The sequence below is a fragment of the Dunckerocampus dactyliophorus genome, chromosome 20 (genome assembly GCF_027744805.1).
Source record: "Dunckerocampus dactyliophorus isolate RoL2022-P2 chromosome 20, RoL_Ddac_1.1, whole genome shotgun sequence".
In the NCBI taxonomy this organism is placed as follows: domain Eukaryota; kingdom Metazoa; phylum Chordata; class Actinopteri; order Syngnathiformes; family Syngnathidae; genus Dunckerocampus; species Dunckerocampus dactyliophorus.
Genome location: NC_072838.1, coordinates 10,879,411 through 10,897,906, shown reverse-complemented (window position 1 = coordinate 10,897,906; position 18,496 = coordinate 10,879,411). Strand labels below are relative to the sequence as shown.

At 42.1% G+C, this 18,496-nt stretch overlaps 2 protein-coding genes and 1 long non-coding RNA gene across 10 annotated transcripts in view; 1 reads left to right on the top strand and 2 right to left on the bottom strand.

Moving 5' to 3' along the window:
• Positions 1-6,744, bottom strand: part of aste1b (asteroid homolog 1b) — a 9,941-nt gene extending 3,197 nt beyond the window's left edge. Inside the window, exons 1-7 of one of the 3 annotated variants that reach the window (XM_054763163.1) lie at positions 6,653-6,744; positions 6,293-6,486; positions 2,526-2,776; positions 2,110-2,376; positions 1,082-2,022; positions 673-904; positions 377-566 (exon numbers count right to left, since the gene is read on the bottom strand). In XM_054763163.1, the coding sequence (XP_054619138.1) occupies positions 377-566; positions 673-904; positions 1,082-2,022; positions 2,110-2,376; positions 2,526-2,763 (1,868 nt within the window). In that variant the 5' untranslated portion in view covers positions 2,764-2,776; positions 6,293-6,486; positions 6,653-6,744. Of the gene's footprint in view, positions 1-376; positions 567-672; positions 905-1,081; positions 2,023-2,109; positions 2,377-2,525; positions 2,777-5,759; positions 5,934-6,292; positions 6,487-6,652 lie in introns of those variants that run through there. The other 2 variants (XM_054763165.1, XM_054763162.1) reach the window with 2 other exon arrangements.
• smarcc1b (SWI/SNF related, matrix associated, actin dependent regulator of chromatin, subfamily c, member 1b) lies at positions 6,177-16,069 on the top strand. 5 transcript variants are annotated; one of them, XM_054763160.1, is made up of 28 exons: positions 6,177-6,442; positions 6,725-6,844; positions 7,534-7,619; positions 7,686-7,767; positions 7,845-7,937; positions 8,126-8,195; positions 8,278-8,347; positions 8,423-8,498; positions 8,847-8,972; positions 9,067-9,155; positions 9,226-9,332; positions 9,563-9,622; positions 9,715-9,743; positions 10,250-10,365; positions 10,444-10,515; positions 10,586-10,699; positions 10,845-10,998; positions 12,301-12,411; positions 12,524-12,583; positions 12,682-12,940; positions 13,009-13,074; positions 13,159-13,202; positions 13,293-13,413; positions 13,486-13,628; positions 15,149-15,283; positions 15,370-15,472; positions 15,588-15,668; positions 15,755-16,069. In XM_054763160.1, exons 1-28 carry the CDS (start codon positions 6,275-6,277, stop codon positions 15,820-15,822), a joined length of 2,823 nt encoding a protein of 940 aa, XP_054619135.1. In that variant the 5' UTR covers positions 6,177-6,274; the 3' UTR covers positions 15,823-16,069. The 5 variants fall into 5 exon arrangements, with proteins under 5 accessions (XP_054619135.1, XP_054619134.1, XP_054619133.1 ...); XM_054763159.1 differs by having other exon boundaries at positions 15,588-15,674; XM_054763158.1 differs by having other exon boundaries at positions 15,370-15,502.
• On the bottom strand, positions 13,353-18,496 carry LOC129172921 (uncharacterized). Of its 2 annotated transcripts, none has more exons than XR_008567127.1 (5): positions 18,104-18,496; positions 17,779-17,918; positions 17,662-17,704; positions 16,414-17,485; positions 13,353-13,653 (listed from the first exon to the last, which is right to left on the bottom strand). It is a non-coding gene; the product is annotated as an uncharacterized LOC129172921 (long non-coding RNA). The 2 variants fall into 2 exon arrangements; XR_008567126.1 differs by having other exon boundaries at positions 13,355-13,653; positions 17,779-17,829.

The window sequence follows — 18,496 nt, the reverse complement described above, 5'->3', positions numbered from 1 at the left end:
GGTCTGGAACCCCTTAACCACAATAAACGAGCAACGACTGTCACCTGGATAATCAGGGGATTGTATGCAGAATGCTGGTGCCAGCAACTCATACAGTGGTTTGTACAGAAAATCATCAAGTTTTAAATACTGTTTCCATTCAGAGGGGGCATAAAAAAATTCTTTCCCCTGCTGGGGCCTGACAGAAAATAATTGAGAACCATTGCTGTAGTGTAATAACTACTATACCTTATTCATCATGAATTGTACTTTTCAGAATATGCCAAGGGTCAATAAATGCCCTGGGGGGCAAAAACGGCCCCCATGCAGCACTTTGGACACCCCTGGTCTAAAAAAAAAGTCATAGATCAAAATGCAGTATCTGAAATGAACTTACTATGAGAGGCGGAGTTCAGGCAATGGTAGCAATAATAGCTGATTCAGACACAGTGCACTCCAGAGGCAGGCCTGCCATTGGCTGAAACTGTGAGCCGCTGCGACGTGCATGCCTTGTCTCCAGGACTTACTGCGTTGTCGATCCAGCCAACGGAGAAAACCGCGCTCTACAGGCCAGTTAAGCTGTGGGACTAGAATTGTGCACAAATATTTCTTCAGGTTTTTATGATGATACTGCTGTACAGAAAACATGCATTGGGGGGTGGGGCGCTACATTTATCGCGCAGCATTACTTACCGGAACATTGGTAGTGGGTGCCTCCACTCTGGTCTATCCAGACCAGTTCTCCATACACCATTCCAAGGACCAAGGCTTGCAGCTGGGGCTGTGAGGGCTTGGGTACGGCCTCCTGCAGCCAGAAGCCAGTTACTGCTACAGCCAGCTTCAAGTGGGGGGGGACAGCAGCCATTGCAGACTGACTGACGCCTAACACTTCGAAAAGGGCATTAAGACGAACTTTTGCAGGTGCCTGGATAGATGGAAGCAGTTAAATCGTGTCAATCCGAAAGAAATATAGTCGTTACAAAAAGGCCATGTGTTGGGACAAAATCTAAGATCGATGTTTTGGAATGGCCCACGCAGAGCCAACACCGAACCCCAATTGAAACCGATCCATGACTTTACCCACTGCAGGTTCCATATTTACCTGGCCGAGTGTATCCAGGTGTAAATGTGATTTGAGCAGCAGCGCCTCCACTTGGTTTTTCTTCAAGTTGAGGTTAAGTCGATCAAACTCCTCCACGCATATGCGAGTGCAGGAGACTTGTGTCTGCAGGCTGGTTGCGCTGGCAGCTTGATCAATGCTAAATCCTTCATTTCCAGTCTGTTGAGTGGTTTGGAGTCTCCCACGGGCTTGGCCCCCTCGACCTCTGCCACCTCTCGTCTGATTGTCTTGAACAGAACCCCCTTGCTTCCCCTTGAGGAGTAATATCCCATAAATGGCCTGACGTATAGCTCTTGCACTACAGTGGCTGCTTGGTTGCTTGCTGTTCTCTACCTGTGGGTGGAGCAGCACTTTACGCATGAACAAAGCATCAACCACTAAGGGAGCTAAAAGCCCCTGCGCTGCAGCATGTAAGAAGCACTCAGGTAATGGAGAATTATGTCTTCCTGGTGCTGCCTTGCATTCAGAAAACCAACTAGCCAGGGGGCTTTGAGGGGTGATATGGTACTCCTGCATACCGGCCTGCAGTTGTAAACGCAGCCCTCCTTTCCCTTTTTTCTTGTCCCCGCTGCTATCAGCTCCCATTAGCCTGCTCACTTCCGCCAAGGCCTCGACTGAACTTGCAAACGAGGACAGCCAGCTAAGCAAGAGATCGATGCGGGAAGAGGGTGCTTTACCTTTACCCCTGCCGCCCTTCCTGCTTAACACACTCGCATCAATTAGAGATAGAAGGGTTTCTGCCTCTTTTGGAGTGCCGTAGTCGTTACCAATCAGAACAGCACACAGTGGCAGTAATTCCTGATTCAGTCCCCCATACCAATGGCACAGAACCTTTGTGGTGTAGCACCGAGCTGGAATGTAGCGGTGGGACGCTTTACCGTTAAGGTTGGTCCACTGGAAAAAATTGAGTGGCAGGTATCCACCTAGGAAAGGCACAGAAAACACAGGCATCATCGAGTTCATGTCATTTTAATGCAAAGCAGAGCTGATGTTGCTGTATTTCCTCATACCTGGCAGGTCAAAAATATAAAAATCACTGTCATTGCTCAGAAGTGGGCATCTCCACTGGTGAGCCAAACATGCAATCTCCCAGTCAGCCTCAGCAGGACACTGGACCAGGGGGATCCCCTTCTGAATGAGGACCTGAATGAAGACCTGCCTCGTCAGGATGGGGAGAACAGAGCCATTGCGGCCGTGGGCCATGTTCTCTGCTTCCTTTATCCTGGCCTGCAGACGCTGCTGCAGGGTGTTCAACTTCTTGTTGCTGGGATCAATCCCTGAGCGAATACAACAACTTTTTACTACTGTAATCCCCATTAATATTCAAGCAAATCCAGTTTGCTCTTCCAAATGAATGTGCAAGACCACAATCTAACCTTAATTCGGTCAAATAAAATATTTAAAATCATGTTTTAGTAGCCATTACCTCCATCCAGAACCACATATGGCTGGATGCCACAGACCTCCAGGGCTGAGAGGAATTGACAGACTATGCCTGCAAAGGCATCATAGTCTCCTCCGTGCTGTCGATCCAAACCGTGTTTCAAGTAGAGGTTGAAATAGAGACTGTTGCCGTCGATCACCAGGCGGCTGTCTCTGAATCGCACATCAGAAAGGAAAAGTCTGTTTCCCTCTACGAAGGTCGTAAGACCATGGACGCCCATGACAGCTCAGGTTCTAGAAAGAGAAGGATTTCACATTTTTGTTAATACCGTAAAGCACCGTGTATAAACCGCACTTTTTTTCCACTGGTAAGAAGCAAAAAATCGGGGTGCGTTTTATACACGATGACAGGTCTGTGACCAGACGCAGAAAGTGACGAGAAGCCCATTTTAGAATAGCCGTCTGTGGGTCAGACAGTTGCTTTGACTTTAGCGCCCTCTGCTGTACAGTTGCTGAAAATGCTTGTGTATGCAACTAACTTATCTGACGGCTGTCTGTATTTTCACACAGTGAAACGATCTCTATATACACTGAAGCTAGGCGAGGTACACCCTGGAATGGTCGCCAGCCAATCGCAGGGCACATATAGACAAACAACCATTCACACTCACATTAGAGTCGCCAATTAACCTCACCTGCATGTTTTTGGAATGTGGGAGGAAGCCGGAGTACCCGGAGAAAACCCACGCGCACACGGGGAGAACATGCAAACTTCACACAAGGGAGAATTAAACCCAGGTCTTTCCGATCTCCAGGCTGTTACTGTGTTGGCCAACATGCTAACTCGAACACCGTGCAGGCCAAAACAAGCACATGTAGCTGGATGCCCAACGTTTCCATAACTTGTTGAGCGTTCCTGACTGGGATTTGAACCCCAATCCCCTGCACCATGAACCTGTAGCGCTACCAGTTGAGCTAGCCAGCTGGCAATAAAATAATAATAGAGAAAAAGAGAAGCAGTGAAAGATAAGATAGCAAAACATCTCTGAAAATTGCAAATTTCTTTATTTTGATTTATTATTATTATTAATGTGTGCTTAGCCATAATATTAAAGATCTGGATGCCGAAGTTCAGATTTATTCGTTATTCTTTTTGAAATTGCTTAGTACCTTTACGCATGTTGATTTGAGATGAAAGAGTTGGCAAGCATTTGTGAACAAAAAATTTTTTTCCCCCGCCGTGAGCCTGAAAATGGGGGTGCGGTTTATACACGGTGCTTTACGGTATTTTGTTTATGCAAGGTATACATTATGTATAAATAATTACGCTGTCAATCAGTAAGTTTGTAAATACAATCATAAATAGATATTTTTGTCAAACTGAGACGAGTATTTGAATTTTTACATTTCATTTTTGTAGTACTCTGTTCCATGTAGAGCAGAGGTCTCAAACTCGCGGCCCGCGGGCCATTTGCGGCCCACCAAATCGTATCTTTCGGCCCGCGACTGGACATCAAAGAGTAGTGTAACTGCAGCCCGCAACATCCGGGCAAGCTCGGTGTTACTTACACACAGGGTCAGGCAAAATGATCTGACACATTTGTAGGTTAAATAAAAGGCAAATAAAGTAAAACAACAAGAACGTGTTTTTCGAAAAGTACATATAATGCCATTCTGTTTCATTATGTTTTCAAAATTAAATCAGTCAAATGGGATCCATTATTGTCCACACACTCAATGCAGATCCAGTAGCTCTGAAGTTGGTAAGCCATAACAAGATGGTGTTTGGAGCTGGTACGGGATCATGTCTACCAAGATTGAAGTGCAAACGGAACGCTGGTTGTGTTGCTGTTACAGATTTGTTTGTTTTGATAAACGTTTCCACAATGAAAGCGCAATGCTCACCAGTCCAATTCATGGCAGCAACTGAAAAAGAAACAAAAAAACGATGGCATTATAAAGAAACAAAGCAAAATGGCATTATATGAAAAAAATGGCATTATATGTACTTTTCTAAAATAAGTATGTTTCTTTACTTTATTTGCCTTTTATTTAACCTACAATTGTGTCAGATCATTTTGCCTGTACTTACAGGGGCAAGTAAACACCAACACTGAACTAACAGTGGTGTTATCACATGGATGTATTGTGAATTGTATCGTATCGTGAGGTACCCTGAGATTCCCAGCCCTACTCCCAATACTTGATGCGGCCCAGCCTCACCCAGACTCTACCTCCACTGGCCCCCAGTGAAATTGAGTTTAAGACCCCTGATGTAGAGTATAATGAGCTATACAAATAACATATTGTACATTAATAATTGATTTTACACGTAATGTTATGTATTGACCAAAAAAAATACAAGGAAAAATTTGGGAGCTGATATTGACGGTTCTTTTTAGTGAGTCGTTTGACAAGACCCATCTTTCTTAAAAGTAACATGGTGGATGATACTACAAATGTTGGTATCGATCAAAATACAGGGCCAGACTCACCGATGCAGATACTATTTACTTGGACATTTTCAAGCTCAACGCATGTTTTTGTGATTTTTGCCTTTAAATTCAGTGCTCATATCATCAGAATAAAACACAGGATAAAGATTTTAGGACAACCAAATGTATTTGTATCAACACAATTAACAACAATATATATAAAGACAATGTAATGTATCAACACATGATACAATTATTTCCGTTTATTACATAAATTTGTTTGAACAAAACAAATTAAATAGTATGAACTAAGCAAACAAAAACTTATATTGGCTTTTTGCTCCCAAATCCTACTGCGCCCAATGACTTTTTCCCAGTTTGTCAACAATATATTTGAACAACACAATTAAACACAAGGCGATATCAATGAAAATCAACATAAAAGAGGACTGAAAAATATCGAAACCATCACGCGAGTATCGATCCGATACTGATACTACTGATACTGATACTACCCTAGTGTCGATAATGTCGGATCGATCCGTCCACCGAATCGGGAAAAGGACAAAGTTAACTACATGTTTCCTGACTGCACGTCTTCGTTAAAAAAAGAAAACATCTTATAATCTTATAGACCCCGACTCTGGAAACTCTGTGCAGCATAACGGTCTTGCCTCCCTTATTATTATACTCGGACTGTTGTGAAATGTTGTGAAACTATACATTTAAGTAACTTCCTCTGTTAAAACTGGGCACTCTTGTTCGGGGTCCTTAAATGCTTAATTTGAGACATAATTCCCTGTGACCTTTTTCTGTTCTTTATCAAACACAACTGTTCTTACCTTTACCAGGGCGTGTCTGTTCAAAATTGACTCACATGTCCCTTAAGCCCCTCTTGAAAACACTGTAAACTCCAGAGCTCTTCATCTTACGTACTTTTGAATTATGTGATCTTGATTTTTTTTAGACCTCTAGTTTTGGGCGTTGTATTTTCGTGTCTGGCTTTTATTTTCGTCTATTTCCTGTTTATTCCACTTCTTCCACTTTTCGGTTTCGGCTAGCGGTGCACACCACCGCCATCTATTGAATGTTCACCGTATTTGTGTCTTCATGTGCATGCCACTCTGTTTATTCGTTTCATTGTTAGGTATAAAAACTACACATAAATTACAAATAAACAACTCACGAAAAAAAGAGCCAAAATCCACTCTAGTTTGTATGGCATGTTTGTGTGGCGTGTTCCCGCTGACTCGTGGCTCGAAGTCTCGCATATTCTCGCGAGATCCCCAAAGCTAGCATGCGCCGTGTTAGCCAGTTTTGTTCTTCTGTTTTACATTGATCAGCGTTTATTATCGCTATGTCCGGAGGAACAAACCTCGAGTTTCCAGGGGCAAGTCAGACCGGCTCCGTGTTCGCCACGCATCGGAAAAAAGACAGCAGTCCTTCAGCCTGGTTCTGGGAGAGTGCCGATACTTTAGCCCAGCTGGAGCTAGTGCGCCAGTGGATCGGGAAGCACTACAAAAAGGTAGTTATCCTATTGGCAAGCTAGCCGCCTCCTTCCAGCTAGACCTGTGAAAACATACATCTCCCAGGGGTTAACTTTTTGCAGCATTATCTGCGTTGTATAAATGCATTTAAAAGTCAAAATTCCCACTAAAATGAAACGTAGCAATTGATAATAGAGACCAATTTAAACAGCTGCAGTGAACAATATTGTAGAAAATGCATGCATTACCACTAAAGTGAATGATAACCCTCCCAACAGAACAGTCTTTAACTTGAAATCTGTATTTGGGTGCTTGTGTAGTTTGTGTTGTTGGACGCTCCATCATGTCAGACTCTGGCTGCTGTGACGCTACAGCTGCTCCAGTTTCAAGAGGATGCATTTGGAAAACGAGTTCCAAATCCTGCACGCACCAAACTACCCGTAAGTCTATCACTTCTTCCTCACTAATAAAAGAGTAATGCATTGTGATGACTAACACTTTACGTTTTAATAGCAGAATCTTTACACATTACATTTGAAATAGCAGGATGTAAATAATAACAATGACACTTACAGTATTTCCTTTACATTCCAAGTTAGAGTTACGGTGGCTGACAGGGCAAATGCACAGCAGCGTCTAAACGTTCCAAACACAGAAATTATTCACAACACCAAGGCTATACAACACATGCAACAGGAAATGAAAATGGCTGCAATTGTAGCCCCGACTAGTCCACCCATGCACACGTGCAGGCTCCACAGAATGAGAGCTGAGCAGCACTAAAAGCCCGAGCTGTCAACTTGTTGTCCAGCGTGTCTCTCTATAAAGGGGTCAAGTAGTGAGGTTTACCAATGTACTTTCGCACAGTCAAACTAGCTGGCACTTGTTACAACTGCAAATGATAAATGCTAAAAATGGCCAAAACACACACAAACCCCAAAAATAAGTGCATGAGAGAAATGCTGCTGTAGTCTGTTTTCCATCAACTTGCAGCATTTTTCTCATGCACTTGTTTTGCATCTTTTGCGACATGTTAATTTTTGATCTTGCAGCATATATGTGATTGCAGCATTTTCCCATCCCCGCGCACTTGTTTTTATGGTGTTTGTTTTGGGTTTTCTCCACATAGACGCAGTGTTTCCTGGACCTGCGGCCAGGGGGTGGACTCTGTCACATTCTCGGCTCTGCTTACAAATTCAAAGTTGAGCAGGGCTGGTAAGCGTCCTCGCAAACATAATAATGAATCACCGGACCTTTTCTCTAACATTTCTACTTTCACAGGCGAAGATTTGACTTGCAAAATCCATCAAGAACGGACCGGAATGTTGAAATGTTTGCTATGATTGAAAGAGCGCTAATACAAGTAACGAACACACACTTACAATGAAAAAACAAACAAACCATAAATCAAAATCCACTGATTTTTTTTTTTTTTTACAGCACAACTGTATGTCACATCCTGTGGTTTATCTGGACCCTTCACTGGATCAGGCGCTGGCTAGCAGAATTAGTGGTGTCATCACCAAGCACCAGGTAAAGGCATTTGTTATTTATTATAATTTTTCCGTTATACACAGTAAAACAGTCAACATGTGATTAACGTGTATCCCTACATTTTAAATGGAAGTACTCTGCATAACATATCTATACACGTGGATTAGTAGTAAACTGGACAAAAGTAACCTCATTCATGCCTTTATGGTTTGCTTTTATCCATGCAGAGCACACTTACACTGGACAAAGTCTTGGCCAGTCACCACATATATCCATTCCCTGAATCCACAGATGAAGGCGAGTAAAAGCTTTTGCACGTGGTGGCTAAATGCAATAAGGACTGAGGTATTTTTTCTTTTTTTTTTTTTTTGCATTGCAGATGAATGGATGCGTCCTGTCATGCAAAAACAAAGCCATGTCCTGGTCCACTGGGGCATGCACCCTGACAGGTATTATTATACGCTAGTACACATGTAAGCACGAATGCACAAACAGTCAAGTTAACAATTTCGCCTTAACAATAGTTATGACAGCTGGTTGTCCTCAAGTGAAGTTGACGGAGATGTTGAAGAGCCTCTTCAAGCAGAGAAACCATGGAGGGTGAGCAAAACATGCAATTTTTTTCCGAGGGTGAAGTTCTTCCAATCGGTATGGTACTCAGTTGTTTGAGTTTTCGTTGTCAAAAAAAGTTGTCAAAACTACACACACAAAAAAAAAGCCCATGCTAATCGCCTGGACTAACAATCGGCTCGTAACATGAGGATTTATCAACATCGTAAGGCATAGTTCTAATAAAGGCAGCATCACAAAGAGCATCGTTCATAGTGGCAAGTTTTTTAAAGTATGGGTCCGGCACAGTTTCGCAAAAGTATCAGATAACAGCTGAACGATACCCAACCGTAATTTGTGTTTATGTAGTAACCATGTACTTACTTCTGTGTGCTCCAGGTGCACGCTGGCTGGGTTTTGGACACAGACGATTTCAACGAGTGGATGAACGAGGAAGATTATTGTGTGGACGAGAGGAATGTACCTGTTGTACTCCGGCAGCGCATTCACCTACGAGACGAGCAGGTTTGGTTCAAGAGTCGCTGTGAGGCAAAGTTTCCTGGTGGACAATAAATAAACCATATGTTTTGATTTCTTTTCCCAATTTTCCACTTGTCAGTGTCAGGACACTAAATCCACTCCCTTCAAAAAGAGACGACGCTCTCCGTCTCCCCTGTCCTCTGAAGCTAGGAAGAAAGGAAAGAAGGGGTGCGTTTAATTCCAGTTCGTTCCTCTATAGTGTTACAAGGATGATTCATTCACACATATGTGCACGCAGGAGACGACGTGGACAGCAGGAAGACGAGCCAGAGGAGGACTTGACCAAAGATATGGAGGACCCCACTCCTGTTCCTAACATGGAGGAGGTCATATTACCCAAAATTGGTAAAATACATCAAATTATATGTGGGGGTAAAAATACAAACATTGTTAGTTACTACTAATGAAAAGAGTTGGCATCATAAACTCAACTGAAATGCATGATTGCTTTGTAAACACAATTTAAAGTTATTTTTTGTCCACTTTCATCGCGATGGCATTTGAAGTGATGCCTCAGTTAATTGCCGTAGCACTGGTAATGTTAAGTTTATTTGCTTATTTGATTGTACTTGCAGTCAACCTTAAGAAGGACAGTGAGAATACTCCTGTCAAAGGAGGCATCATGGCCGACCTAGGTAAATATGCATCTGATTGTACACTGCATAATTAACATAATAACTTTCTACACCTTACAGTCTTATCCTTTCCTCTTAAATTTATCTCGCAGATGACCAGGAAGATGATTTCCCTGGAAGGGTAAATACGGTTACCATTGCAGTCGTCCCTCGTTTATCGCAATTGGTTCCACACTCAACTGCGATACGTGAATTTCCGTGAAGTGTGATTCAGTATTAATAAATTGAATATTTTGGTAGATTTGGAATAGAAAACCTGTTTACAATCTTCGGAATACATTTTTTTACATTATTAGAGCCCTCTAGACATGAAACGACATCTCTATAGTCACATTTACATTTGTATTACCCAATATAGTAGATATAATCAGAAAATAAGGCATATAAATAAGATAACATAGACTCACCTGTTAGTAGTTCCTTGTTTTTTTTTTATGGACAGCATACTTCACGCGGTGGCTATTGTCTCAAAGTAATGTAATGGCGACTTTAAATGGCAATGTAGCGAGGGACGACTGTATGTAATGTATGTATCCGAGTGTGTGTGTGTAACTGCAGCAGTTGATTATGGGTGTGGCTTCAGCATTTTGTAATGCTGTCACTGTGTGTGCATGGATGTCCAATCAGGAGGATGAGGAGGGCAGAGTGGAGATTCCTCGCCTATTAGAGGGAGAGGAGAACATCACTGAACAAACCCATCACATCATAATACCAAGTTTTACATCCTGGTTCAATAACAACAGGTCAGGAAGCATGCAGAAATGCATACATGTCTGCTAGAAGAATCCTCACTTCGGACCATTTCCATCTCTTTATGTCAGCATCCACTCAATAGAGAAGCGCGCCCTGCCGGAATTCTTCAATGGAAAGAACAAGTCAAAATCTCCCGAAGTGTGAGTGATGCTTTTTGACAGTGAAAATCCAGAAGATGCATTTTGCTAACGTTGATGTTGTGCCTTACAGTTACCTGGCCTACCGTAATTTCATGATTGACACATACAGACTAAACCCCCAGGAATACCTCAGTTCAACATCCTGCAGGCGGAATCTCACTGGAGACGTCTGTTCTATCACAAGGTATATACGTTTGCTAATATAATATTATATGTGTTATTAAGTGTGCATTTGGCATATTGTATACAGAAAGCTCGTGTATTTTGTCTTGTTAATGTTAGGAAGACAATTACGTGTGGAATAAAGCGATAATGTACTTTGTGTTTAGGTTGCATGCATTTTTAGAGCAGTGGGGTTTGATCAACTACCAGGTGGATGCAGAGAGCAGACCGCTACCCATGGGACCCCCACCCACACCTCATTTTAATGTACTGGCTGACACGCCCACCGGGCTGGCCCCTTTACAACACAAACCACTACAGGTACAGCACATAAACAGCGTGTATAGGTATATAGTAGTCCCTTGCCACTTCACGCTTCCAATTTTGCAGCTTCACTCTACTACGGTTTTTCAAAAATGTATTAATACATTCTGCTGTTTTGTGGTTGAATATGGCATATTCCCAGTCATAAAAAATATACATGCATGTTTAAGCAAATTTGACACACTTTTTGCCTAAAAAAAGTATTTTCAAGCATAAAAATGGCTAAATGAACCATAGTACAAATATAAAGCATGCAGAAGATCTATAGTATTCTACACTGGCCACTAGTTGTCAGTAATAGGGGTGTCCCAATACAACTATTTCACTTCCGATCCGATACTGATATTGCAGCCTTGAATGTCAGCCCATACCGATATCAGTCCAATACAGCATGAATCATATGTAGTTTTATTACATATTTTGTCGTGTGCAGTGTTAGAAAAGGCTTGGTGAAGTGATATTACTCAAACAGAGAACAATAATCAGCAACAGTCGGTATGAGAAAACAGACCCATTTACTTCTTTAAGCATGTGGGGTGTAGTGTTATCCACAATGTAGTGGTGGCTGGGCACAATATGCCAAGGTTGAAGGTGCTCATTTAAGCGTTTAAACCCAACTTTATTCACCACCGTCAGGGGCTGGTCATCTTTTCTGTTATAGCTAATGACTTCTTGTCGTCCCGTGGGAGTTTCCCGTGTAACACTGCTTGAAAAGCGCGATGAGTTTGGTCGTATTAAACTTCCCCCGGTCTGTGACACCACTGGAAGCTTGTGCACGACAAGTGTTGCACTCAGCTGCAACGTCTTTCTCTGACTCTAACGAAAAATACACACGGTCGACATCACTCCTATTTCATGCTTAACGTCTTAGCACATGCTTTTGTAACACGTGCGATCACGTGCTGGGAGGGTCTGGAATCGGCTGCTTAGATCGGAGTGCCAATATCGAGATTTTAGATGCAGGCCGATATAATCTAATACTGTTTTTTTGCCGATACTTATCCGATATCAATATAAGACTCTGAGTCAGTATTGTCCCCTAGTACTGGAACACATTTACAATAACATTTTCCTCTTATTTTGTTTACTATAATGAGTGTAAAGGTGACTATAGGGGTGTTATTTCATGTCTCCAGGGCTCAAATGAGGTCAAAAGTCGTATTTAGAAGGTCGTAAGCAGGATTTCTATGCTGTGACACTATTCCATTTAGAAATAAGGAATCAAAGGGATTACTGTATACTGTATTACAATCATGGCTAAATTACAGCATTCACTACAACCTACATTCACTGTTGCAGGTGACAGCATCACAGCACATGTTGACCTTCCCAGAAAAAAGCAGAGAAAAGCCTTCAGATTGCCAAAACTTCGGCTTACGCATGGACGTGTATGCCAGGAAACACCCAAAGGTCTCAGCAACAGCAGAAAATGCATTAAAATGTGTCTTTTCTATTCTTTTATCTAAAATGTTTTGTGTATTTTGCCACTAATTGGGAAATAAACAATCGGGACTGGCTGAAGACTAAGGGAGCGTGTGCAGGGCGGGAATGGACGGAGCAAGAGACACTTTTGTTATTAGAGGTGTGCTTTTGTAATATCTTGAGCTGAGTTATTAATCCTTTGTTAAAATATACTAAGATCTTATACTTAAACTTAATTTTCCTGATTCTCTCTCTCAGGCCTTGGAGGTCTACAGAGATGACTGGAACAAAGTATCTGAGCATGTGGGCTCCAGAACGCAGGATGACTGCATCCTCCACTTCCTCCGTCTGCCCATAGAAGATCCGTATCTTGAAGACTCGTCCGCATCTCTCGGCCCGCTGGCCTACCAGCCCGTGCCCTTCAGCCAATCCGAGAACCCCGTGATGAGCACCGTGGCCTTCCTGGCCTCGGTGGTGGATCCACGTGTGGCGTCCGCCGCTGCTAAGGCTGCACTGGGTGAATGAATTTCTTACTGCATCATGTAACGTATTGTGCCGTGTCTAAAGAAATCTGTTTGTGTGCAGAGGAGTTTTCTCAAGTCCATGAAGAGTCTTTCAATGGAATAACCTGCAACCAGCTCAAACAAACTGGTGAGGTTTTTTTTTGTGTACGGTCACACACAAATAATGTCTGTGTGGCGTAAATATGTTTTTTACGTGCTCTTCACCCCTCAGACTCAGACGCATCACAAATGGAGATAAACACCAGTTCCCATCAGGTGGAAGACTCATTATGCCACATTTTAACGACTTTATGACCTCCTTGTGATTAAGTGTATTGACCGTGGGTGTTTTTGCTCCTAATTCAGGTTTCTGTCAATGCTGTCGGGCTTTTGGTTGAATCGAGAGGACCAGTAATGGAAGGAGAAAGAGTTAAACGAGAGAACACTGAGAACATACATGCAGAGGAAAGAGACAGTATGCATATAGGTGCAGTAACTGTTGTTTTTCATTTATAACATCTATTTTATTCGCAGTAGAAAATGTACCTTCGTTTTGCAGGCAGACCAAACGAGGATGATGGCGTGCACGGACAGGAGGCAGAAGGGGATGAGGCAAGAGCAGTTATGGAGCTGGATCTTGTGGAAGGCACCGTTGCCACGGCAGCAGCAGCCGCTCTGGCCTCTGCTGCTACGAAGGCCAAGGTAAGCCCCGCCCTCATTTGGAAACCTACCAATCATAGGAAGACAATGGCTTTTCAGTTTCTTAGCAACTCTGACATTTTCGGTACCGCAGTGCCCTTCTGAACTATATCAGATATATTCATAGACAGTGTGGAAGACTGTTGGCTCGGAAAATTTAAGGTAGTCTTGGATTTTTTTTGGTAAGACGAGCAGAAAGTCAGAAAAACATTCATGTTGCCTGAGTATCTATTTTGAGCCCTCGATTAAATTTGAGATAAAAACACAACCTAGTACGGTACAATCTCAAAACCAAAGTAGAATAATTTAACCTTCAAACATTTGGGGGAAAAAAATACCTTAAGCTTTGTTTAAAAAAAAAAAAAAGAAAGAAAAATCTTAAAGCCACAACAGTAATCCTTTGATTATCGTGATAAGTGAATTTCCATGAAATAGGATTTCTTATTTATGAATGGAATATTTTCGTAGTTAGAGCATAGAAAACCTTTTTACGACCTTCTAAATACAGTTTGTAACATTTTTAAAGCCCTATAGACCCCTATAATCACATTTACACTTATATTACCCAATATAGTAGACATAAAGAGGAATAAACATAATAAGAGGAAACAAGCCATTTAAGACATAAATAAGACTTGTGTGTGTTGGTGGAAATGTGTTTGGGTGCTAGGGGAGCTGAGTGTGGGAACGGACAGGATGTGACGTCGGGGGTTCAGAGTTGAGTTTCATCTTGGTGTGGGTTATGGACACAGCAGTAGCCTGTTTTAGGGGTTATTGTGCCTGTTGTGAGAAAATCCAAACCTGCAATAAAAGCCTGTTGTTCTGGCGGTCAAGTCTGGTGCTTGTGTGTCTTACCAAACATTACAGTAACATTACTGACACCTAGTGACCAATGTAGAATACAACATGTCATAACATTTTCTGAATGCTTTATATCTGTATTTTTGTTCATTAAGCCATTTTTATGCTTGAAAATGATAAAAATGTACTTAAATATGATTCTTTTTTTGCTAGGCCGTATTCAACCACGAAACAGCATGACTTATTCATTAATATATTTTTCAAAAACCATGAGAGTGAAGCCGTGAAATTGGCGAGGGATTACTGTATGTCAAATAAATATATCTTTTGGCTTTTCCCCATCAGGGGTCACCACAGTGTGTCAGTCGCATGTTAGATTTGGCTACGTTTTTACGACGTATGCCCTTCCTGATGCAACCCTCCCATTTATCCGGGCTGGGGACCAGCACTAAACGTCGGAAGTCAAACCGGCGCCGTCTGCACGGAAGGCAGCAGCATCACCAGAGCAACTTGAAGAATAATAATGCATTCAATTAAATCATTGTTGCCTTAATTTCCCAAACTGAATTAATTACGTTTATCTAGTTTTATTTGTTAACCCCTAGCCATCTTTTACACGCTCTGTCACACCCAATTTCATCTTATCTCCACTTCATTTTAATTTCCTCGTCACACATTGGTAGCGTCTGTGCTTTGTTCTCTTTTCCCTCTTGGCCTCACAGCATTTGGCAGCAGTCGAGGAGCGAAAGATCAAGTCTCTGGTGGCTCTGCTGGTGGAGACCCAGATGAAGAAGCTGGAGATCAAACTGAGGCACTTTGAGGAGCTGGAGACCATCATGGACCGCGAGAAAGAGGCTGTGCGTGATTCATGGACCCCTTTTTATAATTAGGTATTTTCACCACGCGGTGTGTGTCCGTGCACTTATCAAGCTTGTCTTTGTAGCTGGAGCAACAGCGGCAACAGCTTCTGACGGAGCGACAGACCTTCCACACTGAGCAGCTCAAGCAGGCTGAGATGAAGATTCGCCAGCAGAGGGAGCAACAAGGTCAGCCAGGCTTCACACTGCAGCATTCAGGTTAGGACATGCAGACATAACCAAATGCTTAAGATGAAACACAGACTCTTAAGTGAAGCCCGGTCCTCACATTGCCTTTACTCAGGTCAGTCCGTAGCTAACCGTGTCACTCCCAGTGGAGGGAATATGCAAGCAATGGCCCCACGACACGCTGGAGCGCCCAATGGCATGTGTGAGCATTCTTTAATGTGTGCCGTGGGTTCTAAGGGCCGTCACCATGAACGCATTTTTAACTGCTTTTTTCTTTGTCAGATCCGTCCTCTCAGCCCGATGGCATGACTGCAGCTCAGCCTGGTCCTCCGGCATCAAGTCACAGCTGAAGCAAAGCGTCTGTTAAACAGAACTCCAATAATGTGTGTGTGTGTGTGTGTGTGCACGTGTAGATCAAAAACGACAGCAGTGATGGTCAGAACCTTCCTGATTCCCTCAGTCATAGACTGGATGCTGTGTGTGTTTACTCAATGGCTCAGTCCATTAAAAGTATGTGAAATATCTGTGTTGTGAGTCCGAGTTGAGGAATCCTCGGATTTAACTCGGCTCATTAAAGTTGCTTTTTATAAGTAACAATCGCTTCCTCCAGTCTAATTCATGCACGGATGCTAAATTGCATTGCTCAAGTTGTTCCTCAAATTGTGGCGGTTAATTGGTTCCATAACAGACTCAATGTTAATAAATGGAATATTTTTGTAGTTAGAGCATAGAAAGCCTGTTTATGGCATTCTAAATATGGCTTTTAACATTAGAGGCCTGTAGACATACAATAACACGCCTACGGTCACCTTTACACTCCTATTATTGTTTACGTCACATGCGCAACTCTAATGCTGCAGGAACTCGAGACGGCTGAGAGATGCTAGCGAGCTAACCAGTTAGCCTCGAATTTTTCTTCTGAGCTTAAGACAAAAACTTACCGGTTCCTCATGGAATGAGAAGATAGCTTTTTTTCACTCTGTCATATCGGACAAGCCATGGCTCACTTCATGACTTGTGTTAAGGTAATCTAATGTGCTAATGTCTCGTCAATGTTTTGTCATTACTGCCACCTAGTGACCAGAATACTACATATCACTATAACAAGCGTTTCTCCACTACCGTAATTAGAGCAGGGGTCACCAACGTTTTTCCTTGTGAGAGCTACTCGTTTTTGTAACATTTATTTTCAGAGCTTATTTTAAACCCTAACAAAGCCAATATGCTTGTTTTACCAGAACATTAACAAAATGCTGGTGTCCACAACTCACATTTTGTATTTCAGAATGCATTTCTTTCTACTGTTCTTTCATTATTAACTGAAAACCTGAATGAAAAGCAGGCTGGCGGGCACCTCATGTGGTCGTGGGGGGCTATCTGGTGCCCGCGGGCACCACGTTGGTGACCCCTGATTTAGAGGATAAATGTGATTTCCCCCCACCATACAGCTGCACTCCGGTGACAGAAAAGTGATGTGGGCAGTTTCTGCGATGGGTAATGTCCACACTTACACATATGGGAGTGGAAGAATGGCCTTAATTGTGAATAAACATTGAAAAGACATGTCTCTCCTCAAGGTGCAATATAAAATGTCATTAAATACAACACATAAAACACAAGCCCGACTGCATGATGATGGGAAGCAGTTGCGTTCAATCCTATGACAGAAACCAAGAAAATATCGTCCTCGCTCTTTTGCACACAAATAAAGTCCATCCAGAGTAGTGTTTCAAATCACAGTACACATAATAAAAAGACACAAATATTTTCACGTGGCAGTTTGGTCAGTACATGGATTCCCAACGAACCCCAAAGGAAAAATAAAATAAAAAAAAAAAAACATGCTTCTTCCCACTCCTTTTCGAGCATGTTGAATTGTGCAAATGTATACATGTGATATATTTGATATACTATCATTTTTAAGGATGTTTGAAAAAATGTAACCATTGCAGTCGCCGCATATCCACCATACATCCGGTCAGTTGTCCAAATTCTTCCATCTTCTTTGATTTGCTGTGATTGGAAGAAAAAAACAATAGCTTGAACGAAACCAAAACCAAGTGTGAACCTTAACAAAAGCATGCAATAATGCACTCAGAGGACACATATTACGTACAACCACACAGGTATCCATATGACAAAAAATGTTGATAATATGGCAGAATTTTAAATAAATGTCCAATGCTCACATCTCAGTGGTTATCTCTGCCACTTAGTCGTATTATGTTCTTCCTGAAACAAGCAAAGCAACAAATTGGACCAAACTGGTTTTGAGTGTTCAGGTTCAGTTCAGGTGGATAACTTACTTTGATGATACAAATATGTTCCCAAGACCACTGCTGCAGTAGCTGCGGTAGCTATAATAGCAACAGACGGAACAGATATCACCACACCTTCAACGACTAACTTAATGCCGAACTTTGCCCAAAAAATGGCTGCATAATTTCTGAAAGGAAACAAAAAGATAAGTATTTTGTTGCAGTATGGGCTTTGTTTTTCCATCCATTTCCCATCTACACTATATCAAGATAGATGTACATTAACAGATACATAGTGGGTGCAGAAAATGACCTGCTTGGCTCCCTAGCTCTCCCACCAAAGGCAACATTGTCAGATTAGTTATTTACTCACATATGGATGGTCATTTTGGTGTATTTTGGTTCTCTCCAACAGCTGAATGTTTTGTAACTTTCGATTTACTGGAAGGGCTTTGTATGCCGTATAAAGCCACACCCTTGTTGTTACTTGAGTTGCACTACCCATTATTCAACAAGAGCCACTTCTTATTTAAAGATACAGGACTTTTAAAAGTGACTATAAGAGGACAATTGCAAAATACAGTGTTACCTCGAGGATAGGGTCCCTAAATAGCCCGCAATAAGGCTGTAAAACCCCTCACCATACACTTTTCTCAGATAGGCAATAACATTTTCTCACATTTTTCTCGTTTAAACACTCTCCAAAAAGTTCAAACCTTTGTTTGAATTTTAATGATTAACCTACAGGTCGACCACAAGAAATGAT